General features: G+C 46.1%; 1 protein-coding gene across 1 annotated transcript; it reads left to right on the top strand.

The window, feature by feature from the left end:
* Positions 1 to 682: 682 nt before the first annotated feature.
* Positions 683 to 22,448, top strand: fzd3a (frizzled class receptor 3a). Its single transcript, XM_069703132.1, has 8 exons — positions 683 to 1,295; positions 12,177 to 12,373; positions 13,589 to 14,051; positions 14,138 to 14,437; positions 14,995 to 15,246; positions 18,446 to 18,594; positions 20,119 to 20,376; positions 20,466 to 22,448. The coding sequence occupies exons 1-8, from the start codon at positions 1,095 to 1,097 to the stop codon at positions 20,722 to 20,724; spliced, it is 2,079 nt and encodes a 692-aa protein (XP_069559233.1). The 5' UTR covers positions 683 to 1,094; the 3' UTR covers positions 20,725 to 22,448.
* The last annotated feature ends 222 nt before the right edge of the window (positions 22,449 to 22,670 follow it).

The following is a 22,670-nucleotide window of genomic DNA, read 5'->3' as shown; positions in this document are numbered from 1 at the left end:
CATTTAAGAAGAAACAAACTTTAAATGCAGCTGCGCGTTTTTGACGTTTGTCTTAAGAAGGCGCAGATGTACAATTTTTTTTTTTTTTTAAAGTCTTATTTCTGTGTAACGTGATAGTGAACAGAAAGGTGCTGCGCTGGTTTGGGTGTGTACTGTCATGTAAATGTAGCAGAAAAAAATGGCGAAATTTAAAAAAAAAAAAAAAAAGAAAAAAGGGGCCAAAATAATTAGCTACATTATATTATTTTATGTATTTACATCGCAGTTCCTCTGAAAAAAAAATGGACACAACAATAACTGAAATTATGGCCAGTCACATTTCAAAACTGCTGTAATAATGATTTGTAATATTTGGATATTTTCCCTATACATTTTTTTTTTTTACCTATATTTTGTATGATAAATGACTTTTAATTAATACTGGTAATGTTATCATTCATCTACACAACCCAGCAACGTAGTTAGTGACCTGAAAAGCAATTACCAAGCCTTCTGAAATGCTTTTTGTAGTTGTTCCACAGTAATACGGCTAATTTTCAGTAAAAATGTCAGCTCTGGGTTGTTGTTGTTTTTTATTCTTCAAAATATACGCTAAATGTTGAGTAATCTATTAACATTGAGCAGGTGCTCTTGGATTTTATTTAATTTGGATTGTTTGTGCATTTATTTTCCAGACTGGATCATTTCCATCAGTGGCTATCGCTGATATTTTCTACGAAGCATCATCCTCGCTGCTCGTGGAGGCTTGGACAGGGAAGGAGTGTCACAGCGCAGCATCTTAAAGGGCCCCAGCGTCTCTCGGGTGATGGAGGTCTTGTGACACGGCGTGGACGCTGACTGGAATCTCCACGGTGATATGGACGCAGCCCAGCTTCGACCATGGCCGTGTTGGATTTTGCTGCCCAACCCAGACGGTTTCTCTGTGATCTGAAGCGGAGGAAGAGACGAGCAGCCGGTCCACAAGCCTCGTGATTTCCCTTTTCCCGGTGAATGAGCCGGACGCTAACGGAGCTCAACTCGTCCTCGACCATCCGTCCGTCCCCCGTCCCCCGTCCCCCACACGACTTCTTTCGTTTCTCCTGCACGGACCAGTCATGAATCTCCTGTGGGTGCTTTCTGTGTCCATGCTGACGGCGTGCGTTGCCATCCCCATGGACGCGGCGGCGGGGAGCCACAGTCTGTTCACCTGCGAGCCCATCACCCTGCGCATGTGTCAGGGGCTGCCCTACAACGCCACCTTCATGCCCAACGTGCTGAACCACTACGACCAGCAGACCGCCGCGCTCGCCATGGAGGTACGGTACACCGCTCACCTTGTTTTTGTTCTGATAATCAAGAGTGTATTTGTGGCTTTTTTACGAGACAAAAAACAAAGTCCCTCTGTTCCTCCTGTTGTCACGGTGGGAGAACCCTGATAGAAGTACAATTTAGATCACAATGGGATTTAAAGAACAACGGTACTTGAATTATAGGTGAAATTTAGGCTTATGACATTGTTGGTGGTGCGTTAGCAGCTTTGTGATATCCTTTCAGCAGATATATTCAATTTGCTAATGTGGAAAAAAAAGGCAAAAAAACCTAAAAGCTGATACATTTAAAAAAAATTGACAAATAGAATAGAATTAGGTTTTTTTTTTGCTCTGGTGTTTTTTTTATTCAGACTTTGCAGTGTAGACAAACAGGAAATGTGAGGAATCAGAGCAGTGGGATGACGTGCGGTGAAGACCCGACCGGCCGGAATCAAACCGGACACTTCCTGATGACGGCATTATGCTCATGTGGTTTTGTCCCGCATTGGCTACCAGGCAGTCTCCTAATTATACTGTTATTGATCTAGTTGTGTCCAGAGATAAATCTCATATCAGATAGCAGAAAACACAAATCCTATCTCAGTAAAGATATCTTAATAATACTGTCAACGCATGGAGGCTAATGTCAATATTTTTTTAGTACATTAATTAGGCTTCTTCCTATCAAAAGTATTTTTTTTTTCAAATTAGTCACATTTTTGTCAGCAGAATTTGTAATCTCTCTAAAGGCTGAATTTCACACTAAATCATTGGAGAAATCTTTATTCGCACTTTATTCAGTTGTTCTGATTCCCCTCCAAAACAAATCTGGGTTTATATGTGAAATAATATATAATGTGTTATTTTTCCCTGCTGGGACCTTTTCTCATGTATTTGTTCTTGTGTGCTTTCTTCTTATTAATGAACATTTCTCAGCATTTTCCTCTTTCTTTCCGTTGTAGAGTTTAAATGATCAGTCACTCAGTCGACAGATAGAAAATTAATTGGCAATGATTTTTAATTATTAATTCATGCTTTCAGTCATTATTCAAATAGAAATAACAAATAAAGAACCTTGAATTGAGCACGACTAACCGATATCTTATATCGATGAAACTGTGTTGATTGGAAATACAAAATGGTAATAAATGACCTTTAATATCGACTTGGATCTGAACAATATGATATTTTTGAAACACAATAACTCAGATACATTTTCATATCACCACGAACTTAGCGAGGTCTTCATGATCTGTTGGGTTTGAGTGTCAGTCAGTCGTCAAGATTTGTAGGTTCCTTTAACGTGGTATTTATTTTGAAGCAATGTGACCTTGTTTCCTGTTTTCTCTCTTTGGGACCTTTTCTGAGCATTTTCTCTCGTCTCGCTATTCTTTCCATCGTTGTTGTGCAGAAATAAACTTGACACCTCTGCAGACAATAACAGGCAGCACTTCTGTTTACATACCGTATATGTTACACAGGTCAGGACAGGAGTTTGTCTCCCTCACATGTTGAATAAGTGGTTGAGAGTCTGCTGCACCGCCTGCCTCTTGGACTTCAGTAGCCTCGTTGGTTATCCCCACGACCGACTGGGTGTGCGCTGACAGTTGTAATATCTACGAGCTAGCCTACTTAAACTGGGCTCCTTTAGCTCCAGGGACTGAGACTGTATTACCAAAACATTAAGCTGAAAATTAAGTTTTAATATTTGTCCCCGGGGGCCGTGAGAACAGAGCATTTTTAAGCACCACTGATTAAACGGGGCATGTTGTCCTGAGATGGTTTCTGGCTGCACATCTGGCATGTTGACAGACAGAAGAACTTACCGCAACATGTTGGGACTTTTCACATCAGTTGTTGTGCACCACGGCTATTTTACATAACAGGCTTTTGTGCAGTTGGTCAACCAAACACGATTATAATATACAGTGACTTTTTTGTTTGTTCCAGTTGGATTCAGATGATGAATTAGACGTCAGGTTTCAGTGTTTAACCCGTGTTTTATTGTTTCAACCTCTTGAGATAATCTATAGATTTACCGGCCGCAGCATCCGACTGTTGTCATCCTCTTTGAAACGTCCAGTTGGACATTTAACCGCCATCACGGAGCAGACGCATCGCCTCGTCACGTTAACCCCATCCTTTGTGTAGGCTGATCCCTCGTGCAGCTCGATCTATCGAGCAATTACTGGTCCAACTGCACCAAAACACGAGACTGGAGCTCCGCTGGCTGAACCGTCTGCCGAGCTGCCCGTGTGCGTTTATCTGAGTCGATCCATCACCGGCGTCACGCGCCCCTTTGCTCCTGCTTCGTCTATCACTTTTACCCTTCAACCCCACCCGCCCCGCCCCGCCATCATGCCGATGTGCGGCACCCTGCCGACCATCTGTGCCTGCTCCACTTCGCTGTACTCAGCACAGACACACGGAGCGAGGGAGGGAGGGAGGGAGGGAGAGAGAGAGATGGAGGGCAGGAGGAGCAGCGTGCCGCGAAAAACCCGGGTTATGTAACCTGTGAACGTGGCCAGCTCAGCTGTGGGAGCTCGCAGCATCACAACACATCGCAGCTGCACTCACATTCAGCCCCGTGTTCGGAGAAGATGCAGACAATCCCGTTTCCCTTGTCTGCTCCTACCAACACCGTTTCCTTTCTCTGAAATATTCGCTCTCATCTTCTGGATTTAGTCACTTTGCCACGTTGTTTTCGAAAATCTTCAGAGGGTGATTTTTAGGTATTGTTGTCTTTTTTTAAGACGGATGTGTGCAGTTGGTTAAATCACTTCTCTTATTGCAGAAATATTGCTCACCCAGTGCCGTGTTGTTTGAGGCCAGGTTAGCTTTTTACGCCTGATCACAGTTTGTGTGTTGCAGTGAACAGAGAGGCACTTCTGCTTTAGACGGTGTTCAGTTTGATTGGTCATGGATTCACAATTAAGTCTCTTTTAGAGCTTCAGAAATGCTTGTTGGAGTTTGGAGAGCACATGGAAACCCGCTAGGTTCCAAATCATGGAGACTGCTCCTCTGTTTGGCTCTTGTTTTCCAGATAACTCGCCCTAGATCCAGCTCATGGGAGAATTCAAAGCCTATAAGACGTCGAGGGCAGCCAAATGAGAATTGACAGATGATTTTAAAGGGAATTTGGTCTGCTGAATAGCCCTGATAATGATGATGAATGCCTCGCACCGTGGAGAAAGTGGGAGTTGGACGAGAACCAACGCCTGCCAGTTTTCCAGTTTTTGTCTGAACCCCCTGAAGTGGTGTCTTTCTGCAATCCTTTTTTTCTGGTCTTGCCTTTCAAGGCTTTTTCAAGGTTTTTGTGTTTTGGGGAAAAGTGGGGCCATTTGTCATAATATCTTTAATTAGAAGCCTATAAAAATGTGTAAAACTACAGTCTAATGGCGTTTTTATTAGTCTTGTTGTGTCAGAACTGTTCTTCAAACCACAATGGTAGATTAGATTTACACAGGCGTAAAAATAACAACTTTAAAAGACAGTTTTTTTGTTTTGTTTTCTACTTTAATGCACAAATGGAATTTTCCAGCTGTCTGAATGGGATAAAAATAATTTACATTTGGGTGTTTATCACCACCCAGGCAGTCATCAGTGACCGCGGAATGACCTCGCAGCTGAATTGGGGCAGCGGCTTCGGGGCTTGGGAATCTGCTATTTCTGTGCCACAATGATAGTGTGCCACACTCACATCAGATAAGTGAGAGCGTGGCAGATTTGAGTGGCATTACAATAAGGAAAAAAGAAATGGGCTAAAATCCCCTTACAGATAGATATGCACACTGTAGCTACCGGATGAATGTAAAGCGAGGATCCGTCGCAAGAAATCAATTAGGCTGCTATGAAGTGTCTTTGGCATCCGAAGCAGACGGGATGAGGTTCACAACTCAGTGATGATGTACAGTACGATATAAAGACTGCTTTTTTTATTATTATTATTATTATTGGAGGGAGTTAATAAATCCCTCACTTCTGGATGTACGTTTTCCTCCATTGTTTGTCTTTTTTTTTTTTTTTTTTTTGAAAAGTGGTGACGATCTTTTAAGATATTGTTAAAAACTTTTCTTTTCTTTTTTTTTTTTTTTGCTAAGTAATATTTCTTTTAAATACAAACTAGACCTACAGTTTAATATAGGTATGAGAAACGGGCTGCAGGCCACCCAACCACACTGTCAGTCTGGATTTACTGGATTTACATATTTTACCTGCTCCAGAGAACTCAGTGAAATACTAAATGTGTGAATGAACTATCGCACCGTGCAACGCTGCGTTTTTGAATTAGATGAACATCTCGTTGTTGGCGCCGCTTTGTGCTTTTTTTTGTAATTGGGAGTCGAAGACGTCTAACAAATGTTTCCTTGACCAAATTATACCTTTGAAGACGTTTCAATCGACACATATGTTGTGAATATATTTGGCTCCATTTTCTGAGCTATTTAGCAGGAAGTCTGATTTGAGGAGAGAAGATGGGGTGATGGAGGGTCATGTGACCGTCATTGTAAAAGTAATGACAACTGGGATGGCTTGAATGTTTCTTGAAGGCCAGATGGGCCGAGCCGGGGTCAGGGCCAACCCAAGATGGTAATTACATTAGATTGATAAGTGGGTTTGTTTACGTGAAGCCAAGCCAGCAAATCCTTTTTAACGGTAGCTCGATAATAGAAATATTTGTTGTTTTTTTTGCTTCGTGAAGGGTGTGTAGCGACACAAAGACTAATCAATGGCCTGTTTTTAATCTGCTCAGTCCCACTTCCACTCATTTCCTCCTGCTTTCAGCTCGTTAAATCGGCCTCTTGTCTCAAGTCTACAGCACATCCAGATAAACTGTGTCATGTTACAGCTGCTGGGGAGACTAACCCAGATACTCCACCTACTCTGTGTGAATGGATTTGTGAAGGAGTGTAAGGTGTGTGTGTGTGTGTGTGTGTGTGTGTGTGTGTGTGTGTGTGTGTGTGTGTGTGTGTGTGTGTGTGTGTGTGTGTGTGTGTGTGTGTGTGTGTGTGTGTGTGTGTGTGCTGACACAGCTCTCTGATGGCTGCAGGTCTGTGAACTAAAAAGTACACCGTTGAACATGCTCGTTGTGTCAGCTAGTAGAGATGTAGCCCGGCTAAGCACTCATACACTCACACAGACACAACATGGTCTGATAAACTCTACCCAGCGTGACCTGCGCTATAAAAGAGCCTGTTGTTTTATTTAATGTCCAACACCATGTTTATTGGCTATGGAGTGAATAAGGAGGACATCCAGAGAGGGAGTCGCTGGTCCACAACAACCTCACTGTGTGTGTGTGTGTGTGTGTGTGTGTGTGTGTGTGTGTGTGTGTGTGTGTGTGTGTGTGTGTGTGTGTGTGTGTGTGTGTATACAACACTGTCAAAGCACAAGGTTTTTCAAACACTTTCATAGTGTTGAATGACTCGGTCGACCCATCCCTCCCTCTCTCTCTCTCTCTCTCTCTCTCTCTCTCTCTCTCTCTCTTTCTCTTTCTCTCCCCTCCCTCCCCCCTCTCTTTTGTCAACCCCCTCCCCCTAAGCAGGGCTCACCCGTTGCCCAGGAAACAGTCCCAATTGTGCTGTTAACAAAGGGAGCAGAGGCTTTCTTGCCTCCCGGGAGGTGGTCCCCTCCACCCTGCACCCTGACCTCCTCGAACCCTGCTCTCCTCCCTCTTCCTCCTCCTCCCCCTCCTCCTCCTCTTCCCTGGTGATGCATCACTCGTCGCCATGGTGCTGAGCTTGGAAATTTGGAGAACTGGAATGGCAGCAGAGGAGAAAGGGGGATAAAGAAGAGGGGGGGGAGAAAGTGTAGTAGGGAAAGGGTCTGAAAGAGGGGGCTGATGGGAAGAGAGGTGACTGAGGAGCAAATCAACACAGACCAGTTGGCCTCGGTGAGCTGCTTTGTCACCGATTCATCCGTCACAGCATCTCAGCAGCTGACTCACAGCCTTCATTAAAAACGTATCACTTTCACGCATTAGGAAGGTACATACAGCCACCCTTGGACGCACTTCATTGGACCAGGCTTGACGAGTATTAATAATTCTCTCTCTCTCTCTCTCTCTCTCTCTCTCTCTCTCTCTCTCTCTCTCTCTCTCTCTCTCTCTCTCTCTCTCTCTCTCTCTCTCTCTCTCTCTCTCTCTCTCTCTCTCTCTCTCTCTCTCTCTCTCTCTCTCTCTCTCTCTCTCTCTCTCTCTCTCTCTCTCTCTCTCTCTCTCTCTCTCTCTCTCTCTCTCTCTCTCTCTCTCTCTCTCTCTCTCTCTCTCTCTCTCTCTCTCTCTCTCTCTCTCTCTCTCTCTCTCTCTCTCTCTCTCTCTCTCTCTCTCTCTCTCTCTCTCTCTCTCTCTCTCTCTCTCTCTCTCTGAATATCATCACAATCTGACTCAAAACATGCTGGATAATTTAAAAACAGCATGGAGGTGAAACTCGGGTCAAGGCTGTGGTTCTTGTTGTTCAGGCTGAAATTTCAAGATTAGGATTTTACCAACAAAAATATGCAGCTCAAGTGTAAATGATACAGTGACTAATGGCTGAACTCCATTTAGCTGCTTCAGTTTCAGGCTCCTGGTTTGTGCTAACTGTCACACTGTCCTGGTTGTCTTGGATACCTGAATAGAGCAGATCGGTAGGATGTCTTTAAATCAGACCAAATTAAATTAAACTGACAACAACCAATGACATCCGACCAACCAGTTAGCCTGAAGTGCAGTCCAGATGTTGGTATTATGTAGCGATTATACCTAAATTAATCCAGTCAAACATAAAAAAAGAAATACATTTTCGGGCACTGCTTGTGTCTGCTTTATTCTCCACTGGGACGTCTCTGGCTGTCTTTTGGTTCAGGCACGTCTGACTTTGTCCTCGCTGTTGCTAGTTTTTGTCCTCCTCCTCTCTTGACTTTTGTGTCGTTACTTATTTGTCTCCGATGCCATATTTTGAGCTTGTCAGAGTGTTAGTTAGTCAGTCGGGAATTATTTGAAATATTCAGGCTGGGACAGTGCTGTAGCCCTGTTATGATATTAATTTAAAATCCATTTAAAATTAATATTTTCACAGTGAAAGATCTGTCCGTGACCTATTTTGAAGAAAATAGTTAAAAAACTGTGCAAAACAAACCATCATTTATCACTATAGTTAGGCCCCTCATTGGCTAGTTTGAGGTCCCAGAATGCACTGCTTCTCTGGGACTAGCTGACATGTCTGACTGTGGGTGAGCCGGCTATTTCCAGAGAGGCATATTATTCCACATTTTCGGAGATCAAAAATCCCCTCACAAACTGCCATGAATTCGTAATGGCTGCAGCAGTGGGATCGAAGCTGAAATGACATTAGCATACCCCCCCCCCCCACACACCCCCCTCCACACACACCACCACCACCCCGCCCCCACGGTGTATTACACGCCTCATTCTCCCTACACGGCCCGCTCTGGGGCGGAAAGCGCCGTGACAAACCCCTGGCTGCTCATCGGTCCAGTGGCTTCAGCAGCTGTTTCCAAGTGTGGCCGTGAACAGGGATCCCCACGGAGGGCTCACGGGGGCCTCGGGGGGCCTCGGCATGGTGGTGTTTGGAGTTGTTTAGGCTGCTGCTCACCATGACCTGCCATACGTCCCATCCACCAGCAGCTCGGTCCTCACCTCGCCGGCTCACACGATGGGTCGAGCTTCAGAAAATGGCTGAAGGGAGATGCTGAAGAGATGGAGGAGGGATAGAGGAGGAGAGCGACGGGATGATGGGGGAGTATAAAAATAGAAAAACAAAAAAGAGGAGCGTGATGAAAAGGAAGCGGGATGATCATCACTCGTCGTAGCCTATATATTTATTCAACCGTTTCATGGAGCATCGCACTTTGCAGCGCAGCACAGTGGAGGACATGGTGGCCTGCGGGAATCAAAACATCATCAGCGCGAGGATGCAGGCTCACTTTAGCTGCATTAGATCGCGTTTGAGTGGTTAACCTGCGCCGACGGGGCGTCACCGATGAAGTGATAGATGTCACAGCACTTTACACTGGCAGCAAAGCGCAAAGGCAGTCGGGCAATAATCAGTACAGCAGCAGCCATTTCCTCCAGTAGTAACATGGTGGGCTGAAATTCAGGATTTTCTGCTCTGCTGTTTTTTTTTTTTTCTCTCCAGAGAACAACATACTCCAGTTTCCTTTCTCTCCGTTTCTTTGGCCCTGTTTAGCCCGACGGGAGCTGTAATGTAATAGTCTGGAGGCATTTGATCAAAGAGCAGCTATTATTGTGAATTATGGTTTCCATCAAATTTGTAAAATTTTGTAAGGCTTTTATATCACAGGAATTCACAGGACCCGACGAACAACACATTTGTCAATGAGGGTGCCGTCGGTTTCTTTTATTGTAGGTCGGGTGAAAAATATCCGAGAGCTCCTCTTATCACATGGTCACTGTATCATTTATTCACCTAGCTGAGCTCCCCCAAACCAGCTGAATAAGTTTCTTTTATGTAAACGACTAATAAATTGATACTCAACACACGCATGTGCAACTCGAAGCTTGCGAGCTTCCTGTTGGTTTGAGCTACGAGTTGGAAACACACAGTGTAGGTGTTCTTTTAGATAAGTATTATAGTAAAGGACTGAAAGATTATTTTAAGATTGGGCAGACAAAACATTTAAATATGTCAATTTAGGCTTTGAACATTTTTATCCAAATTTTCAGACACTTTGTGGACCGTTAATCTAAATAATAATCAACATCAGAACTGATCACGAAAGTAATAGTTCTGGCATCCGTCGTAAGGCAATACAGCCAAATGGTCTCTACATATCATAAAGTTGTGTTTATGTTAATTGGTAATACAAAATTTTAAAAAAATAACAAGCTCTGTTTACTTTAACATTTGACTTCTGTGAGAAATCTGAGGATCATTAACGATCAAACATAATGTGAAGTCAGAGGTTAGATGGTGTTTTTCAGTGTGATTGTTGGTAATAGACCAGTTTTAAGGTCATCACCATCACAGCAGTTGTGATTATCCTTCGCAGATGACTCGACACAGACGACATGCTACGACAGCGGTGCTCAATGAAACACGACGACTCCATTTGTAGAGAAATTACACGATTGGACTGGTTGATTGATCTCGGTTCTGACAGGCGTGTAAGTCACCTAAATAAATGCTCTACCGAGCTCCAACTCACTCGGTTTCTACATGTGGACATACATCTTTGTCATCGTGCTTCCTTCCCTGATCCCTCGCAGTGGAAGTACAGCGATGCCAGAAACAGCCCATGTTTACATGAAGACATCACATGTGGGTGGACGTCAGACACGCTGTCAGGAGACGTGTTGTAGACACACGGTGACAACACGCGTGTTCAAATCTGATCACGGCGAAGGAGGAGATGAGAACAAAATCCTGCATCGCTGCTCTGAAATGATTTATTGGTACAGTTTGAGCTGGAAAATGATTCTCGGACAGCTGAAGACGCTTTTCATCATCCAGTCTGAGTAACTGTGAATTAAAGGAAGGATTTGAAGGGAATGAACTATGTTTCATAAGCAGATTCAAATTTTCTTTTCATTTTTCATTTTTAAAACAATCCGATCTTGAGATTTCTCATGTATGGGACTCAAATCTTGTTGTATTTTCTAATGCCTACATCTGGGTCAGAAAGAAAAAAGACTTTATTATATAACCTCCCAGTGCAGCTCACCTGCTTCTCCTATGACTCTTTGTCAGAGGTTTTGCATGTGACGGGATGGCCTCATTAGTTCAACAATATCTCCCTTAAAGTATCTATTTCAAACTGTTAAGACTAGATTTGGTCCTGTAATTCAAAGCTTTATGTCCCCGATTGTTCAGCAAACATTAGTTAAACAATGGATGTTGTGTTTACGGGTTTGTTTTTGTTTTTTCTAAAGAGCTGAATGTTGAACTTGCTTAAACCACTGTGACATCTGCTCCCTAATATCCACCCTCTAACAAACACACAGACAAATTACCCCCCTGATTGCCCCTCCCCCTCCCCCTCACTGTCCCTGTCTGTCATACACCACTCCAGTCTTTAAATTCTGGGGGAGGGCGTTCGCTGTGTGTCTGATTGACTCGGGTGTGGTTGGAGGTCTTTTTTCCCGTAACACACACAAATGCAGAAGTCGATGATGCAAATTCATGCGCACAACATGCGTCCCATGCACAGCTGGATGCATGGATTTGTATATATGCTTTCTCTCACACATGCACACACACACACACACCCACCCCAGTATTTGCATATTAACAACGCGGCCCACAGACGCTTCCTGCACTCACACTGCCTCTTGGCACAGTTTATATGTGTGAGGCCATTATTGTGCGTGTCCGTGGGTGTGTTAGCATGTAAATAATACACTTCTGTTGGTACGTTTTCCTTGTGTGTTGGAGTGTATGCACGTTAGCGCAGTGTGTCAGTCAGTCACAGCGTGGTCCTCTCTGCAACACAAAGGCCCTGTCAGCAGTAGCAGCAGAGCGTGTGTGTGTGTGTGTGTGTGTGCGCGCGCGTGTGTGTGTGTGTGTGTGCGTGCGCGCGTGCACGTCGAGGTTGGAGGGAAGAAGGAACAGAGAGGAGGTGGAGGAAGGGGGGAGCAGAAATGATTGGGGTGGAGGGGATTTTGAGGAAAGAGGCCAGAGTTGTTTTTATGGACTCGTCTCCAGAAAGTGTCGGTTGACATGCTTCACCGATCTCTTTGTGCTCCTCGTCGCTTCACACTCTGGAGACGGAGTTCCACTCAGGCTTCAGGGCTGCGGTGTTATTACCTGAGACGGCTTTAAATCAACCTAACCTGTGTGCGTGTGTGTGTGTGTGTGTGTGTGTGTGTGTGTGTGTGTGTGTGTGTGTGTGTGTGTGTGTGTGTGTGTGTGTCTCCCCCCCGTGCAGCCGTTCCATCCCATGGTGAACCTGCAGTGCTCCCCGGAGCTCCGCCGCTTCCTCTGCGCGCTCTACGCGCCGGTGTGCACCGAGTACGGCCGGATGACTCTGCCCTGCCGCCGCCTCTGTCTGCAGGCCAAGAGCGACTGCTACAAACTGATGGACATGTTTGGTGTCAGCTGGCCGGAGGAGATGGACTGCAACAGGTTGGTAATGCAGCGGTGATTCTCTTCCCCCGGGTTCCTGGTGTTTTACGGGAGCAGCGTAAATCCAGCAGCACGTTAGAAATATTTACTTTTAAAGACCACAAAGTGGAGAAGGCTGAGAAGAATACTCTTTTTTTTTTTCGTCAGTCTTTTTTTTATCACATCTTTTTTTTTCATTGTTTTAGTTGGTCGCACCAAAGAAGTAATTTGAATTCAATTTATTTATATAGAGCCTGATAACAACACAGGTTATTTCATGGCTCTTACCATGTTAAAGTCTTTTCAAACAGAACTTTACAGCATTATACAGAGAAACCCAACAATTCAACTATTCCCACGTAAGATGGAAGGAAAAAAAAAACTCCAACAGAACCCGACTCAGAGGTGGACGACAAGTTGGGGTGAGAGGAGAGCAGAGAGAGAACAGGACAGCATGGAGAGTCCTGTTTAATATTAGGGCTTATAAATTAGTATTATTATAAACACTGAACATTCATGATGACGTTGGAATGTAGTTGGTTACTGATCTGTGTGTTGTGTTTGTTTTCTGGTGTAAATCTCTCACATCTTTCAGTTCTGGCTGCTGAATGATCACATTTATTTTAAACTTGTTATCCAAGAGGAAAAATGAGAAAACTGATTCAGTCAAACACATCAAATGAGAAACGTCGTCAACAGTAACAGACAGCAGAGTATTCACACAGCTGAGCTCCACCAAAGCAGCTGAATCAGCGTTTTTTTTTAGGTGAACAATAACAAACTTGATAGTCTTCCCGCACACGTTAAACCAGAGTAATGCAGAACCGAAAATAGTGTGGCAGACATTTACGAGTTATCAGAAACAAAGTCTGAGGGAAAGTTGTCTCTTTAAAGAAAGCAGCAGTGAGTGGTGGAGTTCGTCGAGTCGGTTAAAGAGTTGAAGGCAAAAGCAGGCGTCAGAGTAAAAAGATGATTTGACTTGGAGAATGTTTTCTCTTTCCTGTCAGCTTCCTTCTGTCTGTACAGCAAATAAAGACGAAACCCTGGGTTTGGATTTTCATACGTAACGCAGTGATGATGTAGTTTAATGTACGAAGGCAAGTTTCACGTCTCTTCTCCTTCATATGTATTTATGACCGTCATCGCTGGAACACCGAATGTGTTCATCCGTTTTCACAAGTTAGAGAGTTAACAGCTGAAATGAGCCTGCAGTCCTCATCTCCGGTTTCCTCCCAGGTTCCCGGACTGCGACGAGTCCTACCCCCGTCCCGTAGACCTGCTGTCCAGCTCCGACGCCACCGAGTCCCCCGTCTCCGTCCAGAGGGACTACGGCTTCTGGTGTCCCCGGGAGCTGAAAATCCAGCCCGAGCTGGGCTACTCCTTCATGGGGGTGCGGGACTGCTCGCCGCCGTGCCACAACATGTACTTCACGCGCGAGGAGCTGACGTTCGCCCGCTACTTCATCGGCGTGGTGTCCATCGTGTGCCTGTCTGCCACCCTCTTCACCTTCCTCACCTTCCTCATCGACGTGTCGCGGTTCCGCTACCCGGAGCGGCCCATTATCTTCTACGCCGTGTGCTACATGATGGTGTCGCTGGTGTTCTTCCTGGGGTTCCTGCTGGAGGACAGAGTCTCCTGCAACGCAGCGACTCCCGGCAGGTTTCGGGCATCAACCGTGACCCAAGGCTCCCACAACAAGGTCCGTCCCGACTCCGGACCCGCGCCCGCTCGTCTGCCGCCGGCCGGCCGGGTAATAATCTTTGCATTTCCTCCGTCCCTGCACAGGCCTGCACTCTCCTCTTCATGGTGCTCTACTTCTTCACCATGGCCGGCAGCGTCTGGTGGGTCATCCTGACCATCACCTGGTTCCTGGCCGCCGTTCCCAAGTGGGGCAGCGAGGCCATCGAGAAGAAGGCGCTCCTGTTCCACACGTGTGCGTGGGGCGTCCCCGGCATCCTCACCGTCACGCTGCTCGCCATGAACAAGATCGAGGGAGACAGCGTCAGCGGCGTCTGCTTCGTGGGGCTCTACAACCTCACGGCGCTGCGCTGGTTCCTGCTCGCTCCTCTGGGACTGGATGTCGTGGTGAGGAAGACGTTTTTGGACAACACCGTAGCTCAGCTAAGTAGCTGGAAACTATCTGCATATTCATACGTTTCTAGGTTTGGGGTGCGTTATTGACATCAGATATACGACGTCATGAGGTTTTATGAGCCTCCCTTCGTCCAAAGGGGCGGAGCCTTCTCGGGTGGACTTAGTTGTCCTTCGTCCTCGTTTCCTATTGGACATTTTGTCCTTTCCACAACACTGAAGATGGTTTATGGCTGAAACGCGTCCCATTTTTTTGCCCAGAATAAAATGTTGCGTGTTGATCTAGGAGTGTCAGTATTCTGCTATTGTTTAACTTTCGTCACAACCGTGAACCCGACTCGTTTCCTGATTTGTGTTTGCGTTCCATTTTTCTGCACAAAGTCTCCAAATCTTTCCATCGATCGTTTTCAAGGAGTGAAGACTCACGACTTCAGCATCCTTCTCTTGCGTCATACGTCGTGTTTTAATTTGGATGAACACGTCAACGAATATGTTTCCGCTAACTGATCCAAACGGCTGTGACCCCGCCCCTCTCCCCCCCTCCCTCCCAGGTGGGTGTGGCGCTGCTGCTGGCGGGCATCGCTGCTCTGAACCGAGTCCGCATGGAGATCCCACTGGAGAAGGAGAACCAGGAGAAGCTGGTGAAGTTCATGATCCGTATTGGCGTGTTCTCCGTCCTCTACCTGGTTCCCCTGCTGACCGTTCTGGCCTGCTACCTTTACGAGAACAGCTACAGAACCGTCTGGGAGACGACCTGGGTCCAGGAGAAGTGCCGAGACTACCACATCCCGTGTCCCTATCAGGTGACGAACACTACAGTCATAATACAGCATGTCGTCCAAAATATATTAAAAAAAAAAAAAAAAAAGTCATACTTTGGACGACATGCTATATTATGACTTTTTTTCTCCTGATGTTTGTCTGCAGTAGCTGAGGAGCTTCACACACACACACACACACACACACACACACACACACACACACACACACACACACACACACACTGCGGCTCGTCTGATAGAGTCGTTAATAATTCAAACAGCTCTCTGTGTTGTGTATCAGCTCCCATGTGAGCACCTTCCTTCACACATCCGCTGTTGCCGCTCGTATTAAGGGGGGGGGGGGGTAGTTCAAGCTGCCACACATCATAGTTACAGCACATCTGAGCACAAGCTGTGCTTTTACACAACACTGGAGAGTACACTGTAGAGATGCTTCCAGGTGTACACACACACACACACACACACACACACACACACACACACACACACACACACACACACACACACACACACACACTGTCCACAGCGTGCATCAATACAAAGCGTAGACTCAAAGTGCCTGACTATATTTATCTTAAAAGCCTTCCCTGAGGCTCAGAGCGCCTCTGATGGACAACGCCTGAGTGAAGCTCAACACACACACACACACACACACACACACACACACACACACACACACACACACACACACACACACACACACACACACACACACACACACACACACTTGAGTGACTCAAACGACACACAACTGGACAAAAGAAGAGACTGCGGCTGTGTTTTCAGTCGTACAACTAACGTTAGACTTTACTTTAATAAACTCCATCCAGCCCTCCGTCCTCGCTGGCTGATGTTGGAGCTCTGAGCTGTGATGAGACACTGTGTGGAGATGTGTGTGGATGTGGAGTAGTTGTGTGTGTAGATGTGTGTGTAGACGTGTGTGTAGTTGTGTGTGTAGACGTGTGTGTAGTTGTGTGTGGAGACGTGTGTGTGTAGTTGTGTGTGTAGACGTGTATGTGGAGACGTGTGTGTGTAGTTGTGTGTATGTGTGTGGAGACGTGTGTGTGTGTGTGTGTGTGTGTGTGTGTGTGTGTGTGTGTGTGTGTGTGTGTGTGTGTGTGTGTGTGTGTGTGTAGATGTGTGTGTGTGTGTAGATGTGTGTATGTGTGTGTAGTCACTGACACACTGACATACAGTGTGTAATGAGGATGTTGGTTGTGGACTCTTATCTGTGCTGTAATGAGAGTATCTGAGGATGGTTGAGCCTCGGGGCTCCTCCGCCCAGCCGCTCATAATGAGGCCATCATGACTGCATCTGTGTGTGTGTGTGTGTGTGAGAGAGAGAGAGAGAGAGAGAGAGAGAGAGAGAGCAGGAGGTAGTATTGTGCGTCCCAGCTGTACTGTTGCTGCAGCAGGAAGCAGCACGTCTTCCTCTTAACCTCATTTTATACTCTGACTTCAGAAATCTCTCTGCGCTTGTGTTTGTAATTCAGAGACAATATTTTCATCTTCCTCTTACGCAGATGTTTTTCTGATGAGATGCGTAGAAGAAGATCAGAGACTTCCTGTTGTTTGTTAGTAAGTATTCAGAGCAGCTGTTTTAGTGTCCACTGATCTTTCAGCATCAGATTCGGAGTCAAACTTAAGAAATCAGCAGCAGAAACCTGTGAAATGCTTCAGAAAGTCTCCAGCAATGAAGGATGACGCAGCTTTTGTGTTTGAAGAGGGGCAGAAGCTTCCTGTCCCGGACAGAGGGAGGTGCATCGGGTCCAGAGACACCAGGGGTTTTATATTTAAGTCGCAGGGCTGTAAACCGTCAACTCAGCAGAACTCGGCGTTGACAGTCGGACTGTTCTGAAGAATTAGAGAAAAGATCCGGTGGAACGACGGCTCGTATCTCCTCACCTCTCCTTCTCCCCTCTCCTCCTCACCTCTCCTCCGTCCCTCTCCTCCTCACCCCTCCTCCTCACCTCTCCTTCTCCCCTCTCCTCCTCACCTCTCCTCCGTCCCTCTCCTCCTCACCTCTCCTCTTCCCTTCTCCTCCTCACCTCTCCTTCTCCCCTCTCCTCCTCACCTCTCCTCCGTCCCTCTCCTCCTCACCTCTCCTCTTCCCTTCTCCTCCTCACCTCTCCTTCTCCCCTCTCCTCCTCACCTCTCCTTCTCCCCTCTCCTCCTCACCTCTCCTCCGTCCCTCTCCTCCTCACCTCTCCTTCTCCCCTCTCCTTCTCGCCTCTCCTCCTCCTCCTCCAGCTCCCTCCACTTCTCTGTTCCCCCCCAAAAACATTCAACACAGATTCTGACGTGTGCTTTCTGCCTAAGTTTCAGTTTCCATGGTGATTTCACAGACTTGCACGAACCTCTGATCACCAAACATGTGGAAGTCGGGTGCTGCTGTTGCTCGAACGGCGTAACTTCCTGCTCCGTGCGCAACACATCACGGAGCTGAACTCAGAAACTCTGAACTTCTGATTGACCACGAGACTGAACGTCAAATCCTCAGAGAACATTTCATTCTGTCATCTGAGGTTTTTATGGATTGAACGCCGTCAGCAGCGTGTTTGCGGAGAAGAAGAGTGTTTGACACATCGGAGCGTGTTTGCTGCCGTTTCTGCTCCAGAAACTGCTCTGTGGTTAGTGAGGATGATGACGATGATGAAGATGATAACCTACTCTCCCATTGGCTCCTTCAGGCCGTGCAGTGTGTGCGTATGTGTGTGTGTGTGTGTGTGTGTGTGTGTGTGTGTGTGTGGGGGGAGTCTGAGTTGCAACCTCCAGCTCTTCCTCCCACACACACACACACATTTATATATATATACACACACACACACACACATTTATATATATACACACACACACACATTTATATATACACACACACGTACACACACATTTATATATATATATATATACACACACACACATTTATATATATACACACACACACACACATTTATATATATACACACACATTTATATATATATATATACACACACACACACATATATATATATATATACACACACATACATATATATAAACACACACACACACATATATATATATATATATATACACACACACATACATATATACACACACACACACATACACACACTCTGATTAATTTCTCTTTCATGTCTCAGAGCCGTCTCTCAAACTCAAACACCAACCAGTAACCACGTTGTGTGTGTGTGTGTGTGTGTGTGTGTGTGTGTCCAGGTGGAGCGCACCAGTCGCCCCGACCTCGTCCTGTTCCTCATCAAGTACCTGATGATGCTGATCGTGGGGATTCCCTCTGTGTTCTGGGTGGGCAGCAAAAAGACCTGCTTCGAGTGGGCCAGCTTCTTCCACAGCAAGAGACGCAAAGAGTACGTACACACACTCACACAACGTACACACACTCACACACACTCATACAACGCACACACACTGACACTCACAATACACTCTCTCTCTCACACACACACACACACACACACACACACACACACACACACACACACACACACACACACACACACACACACACACACACACACACACACACACTCTGCAGCTCTGCTGCTGCAACTCTGATATATAAAGAGTCACGCTAAATATATTTTTGCAGCAAACTAGATGTTCCATAATATTTGTCTCCGTATTATAAGATGTAAAGACTTCTTCTCTGCAGTGATGATGAGACGGATGTTTTTAGTGCAACATCTCTTCACCAGCAGGAATACAAACACAACATAAAATGACACAATAAAACAAAGAGTGTAACGAGAAGTAACTTATTGACGGCAAGAACGAAGCGTACTGGCACTAAAAAAAATTCACATTCCTGAGGAACTGTCTGACCTTGACCTTTGACCTTTGACCTCTGACCTCCAGTCAGATCTCAGCTGTCTGTCAGCTTCACGGCTGAAACCAGAACGAGTTCCAGAAGGATCAACTGCGTCTCCTACAAACCACATTTCATGTTCCACGTTTGTCTCGTTGCTGCCGGGATGATGTCACCAGAGCGTTCACACACACTTCACTTCCTGTGGTCACGTCTCAGTACTTTGGTTTTTGGATCACTTCCTGTTGACTTCCTTTCTGAATATTTAAACAAGACAACAACAACCTTTCTGTAAACAATGACCCTAAAATAATAACAACATATTTCAGGTTAAGATACTGACAAAAATGTACTTATTTTTTGTTTTTTAAGAACAAACATTTGCAACAGAATAAGTGTTCTAGTTTTACATGTCAGCATAAATATTACAGTTCTTCAAATATTCAGGAGTTTGTCAAATATAAACAAACATGTTACTGTTGTTTGCTTTTTAACATGTTTGTTGTTACACTTTGCAACAGTATGACATACGTGATGTCATCATCACGATATCACGTTTTTTTCCATCATAATAGAAAATGATACCCATATTATGATATTATGGTGACTGATACCAGTTCAGTGTGACGATTTTGTGGTGCAACAAACTTAAACTTCCTCATAGTTCCTATTAACAAAATAAAATCAGGTCAGACTTTTATTTTGAAAATCCAGCAGAAGAAGAAATGCTGAGGTCAGTGGGTGTTTGGGAGGCGGCTCCACCCGGCAGGGTGACTGTGGGTGTGTGGAGGGTTCCTCCCCCGCTGATGGAGCTTGCTGGTGAACACAGGAACCTTCTCTGCGCTCACCCCTCCCCCCCCTCCAAACTCAGAGCATTAACCCCCTCTCCCACCGCCTGCTCCACACACTCCTCCATCCTCTTCTACCACACCCATCTGCCCGCCACCTTCCCCCTCTCCCTCCCCACCCTCCTGCGTCTCTCCCTGCCGTCCCTCCCCTCCCCATCCCCCTCCTCCTCCTCCCCATCTTCCTCCTCCTCCACTCCCCCCTCCATCCCCCGCTGCAGTGGGATGGTCAACGAGAGCCGACAGGTGCTGCAGGAGCCCGACTTCGCCCAGCTGCTGCTCCGGGACCCCAACACGCCCATCGTGAGGAAGTCCCGAGGAACGTCCACCCAGGGGACCTCCACCCACGCCTCCTCCACCCACCTGGCCATGCTGGACGAGCCGCCCAGCGGCAGCACCAGCCGGGCCGGCTCGGTGCGCAGCGGCCGCTCCAAGATGAGCAGTTACCACGGCAGCCTGCACCGCTCCCGAGACGGCAGGTGGGTGATCGCCTCCGCCCTTAACCAACTCCGCGGAACGTCCCTCAGCAGAGACTCACTCCTCCTCCTCTTCTTCTGCTCCACCTCAGGTACACCGCCTCCAGTTTCCGGGCCGCAGATGACCGGCTGCCATACGGCAGCATGCCCCGCCTCAACGACCAATCACAGTCCAGACACTGCAGCACCAACCGCCTGGACGGCCTGTCGCGGCACGACTCCACCCAGCGGCTGGATAGCCAGTCGCGGCACAGCAGCATCCGGGACCTGAGCAGCACCACCCAGGCCGTCCTCGGCGTCCCCGGTAACGGGATCCACAGGGTGACGGAGGAGGACGGAGCTACGGCCTGAACCGACCTGGAAGCTGCTCCGACGGCTCTTCAGAGGGACGGGTGGAGGTCGGAGGAGGGAGACGACCTCTCTCCGTTTCCGACGAGGACTTCAGCCAAACCGAGGACACCCGATTTGGATGTTTGCCTTAAAAATGTCCTCCGAGCTTCACCTGATCCCCAAAAAACTGAACTTGAGGTCAGTTTTCACAGCTGTGATGGAGGTCCTGGTGCTGATGATGTCACATGGACATTCATACAGGGACACTGACAGACTGCACTTGATTGTTTTCTACTTGACTTTGCATAAAGGACTCTGAACAAGATTTGAATGAAGGATATGAAACGTGTATTTAAAGATTCACAGGCAACATTCAAACTAGTTTTTCCTCCTCTGATTAAAAAAAAGAAAGAATAACGCAAATATTTCTGCTCAAACCAAATCTGCTCTTTTCTCTTTAAATATTTTACAATTTGAAACGCGTTTAACCGCCGATCAGTTTCTCACCACGAAGCCTGTGAACGTCTCCTGAACTTCCCAAAAGCCTCATTTCATTTTTCGAGCTCTTTTTTTTAATTTTATGATCACTGATCCTGTGACGGAGACGACGAAAGGAGGAAACACATATGAACACGAAGGGCTGAACTACCGGAACCAACAGACCGGCCGCATCTTTCAAAACAACGCCAGGAAAGAGGAGACACTGAACACACCGTTGGTGGGCGTGTGTGTGTGTGTGTGTGTGTGTGTGTACACGCACCACCTCCTGGTTGAACACACACCAACTTCTCATCCGTCCGTCTGAACCCGTCGGCACAGTTTGAAGTCGTTCTGAGTATTTTGTCCCGTTTGAATGCATCTTCGCTGTAAACGTTTCCTCTAACGTGTTCATAGATGTACAAAAAAACAAACAAACAAAAAAAAACTAAACTTCTGTCATTTTATAATAAAGTTTTTTTTTTTTTTAAATGATGGGATGAAGTTTGTGGCGGAAGAAATGACGACACGGCAACACGAGCGGGTGTGTATTTGTAACAGCCCTCCGCTTTATTGAAATACATCGGAGTCAGGTTAATATAATGAGTTCTCCACGTAAGTGTGGCAGCCAGTTTCCATACATTATTTTGTTTTGACCTTACACCTTAAATATTTTTGTGCAAAAAAGAATCTACATCACCTGTAGTGGGTTATCCTCAGTAAAACGCCCAAACCGTTCAAAAAGGAGCAAGTAAAACAACAAACCGAAAAACAAAATGATTACATCTAGAACATGCAAAACTGTACAAATTATTACAAAGCAATCCTAGAAAAAAAAAAAAAAAAAAAGAGTGGAATATGATATGAAAGAGCAAAATAATATGGAAGGTTCTGTAGATAAGACCTCACTGAAATGCAAAGGCGTTTGAATGGTTGGTTGTTTTTTTATTTTTTATTTTTTTTATTTTCTTCCTCTTAAATGTCGCCAACGTGGCACCTCATCCATCGAAACCACCCGTCGGCCTTCATCGTCCTCACCTCGCCCGTCTCCACCCGGGTCACATCTGTGACTCCACCCGGGTCACATCTGTGACTCCACCCATCCGTCAAAACAAACCTCCCAACACGCGCTCATCTTAAGGAAAAAAAAAGAAAGAAAAAAAATAGATTTCATTGGTTCTGACGTTTCCTGAGTTTCCCTCTTTTAAACCGGGGTCAGTTCCTCCGTATCGACGACGCGGCTGTTTGGAATCCAAAAAAAACAAAAACTCATCACAGAAAATAAGAAACAAAACAACAAGACGTGGAATGAGATCGTTTCGGAGCTTCTTGGTCGGGTTTCATCGGGGGAGGATCGGCAGGAATGAAACGGAGCGTCGCGACTAACAACCGTCACCACCAGCAGTCACACGCTATAACCACGCTGACCTGTTGCTCAGGTTCAAATGCAGTGTGTGTGTGTGTGTGTGTGTGTGCGTGTAAAGCGGCGC

This window comes from Brachyistius frenatus, unplaced genomic scaffold, assembly GCF_029030835.1.
Source record: "Brachyistius frenatus isolate BFR_SWC_R1_liver_20210118 unplaced genomic scaffold, ASM2903083v1 Contig_44, whole genome shotgun sequence".
Lineage (NCBI taxonomy): Eukaryota > Metazoa > Chordata > Actinopteri > Embiotocidae > Brachyistius > Brachyistius frenatus.
The sequence above is the reverse complement of the archived record's forward strand: the minus strand, read 5'-3'. Positions and strand labels throughout refer to the sequence as shown.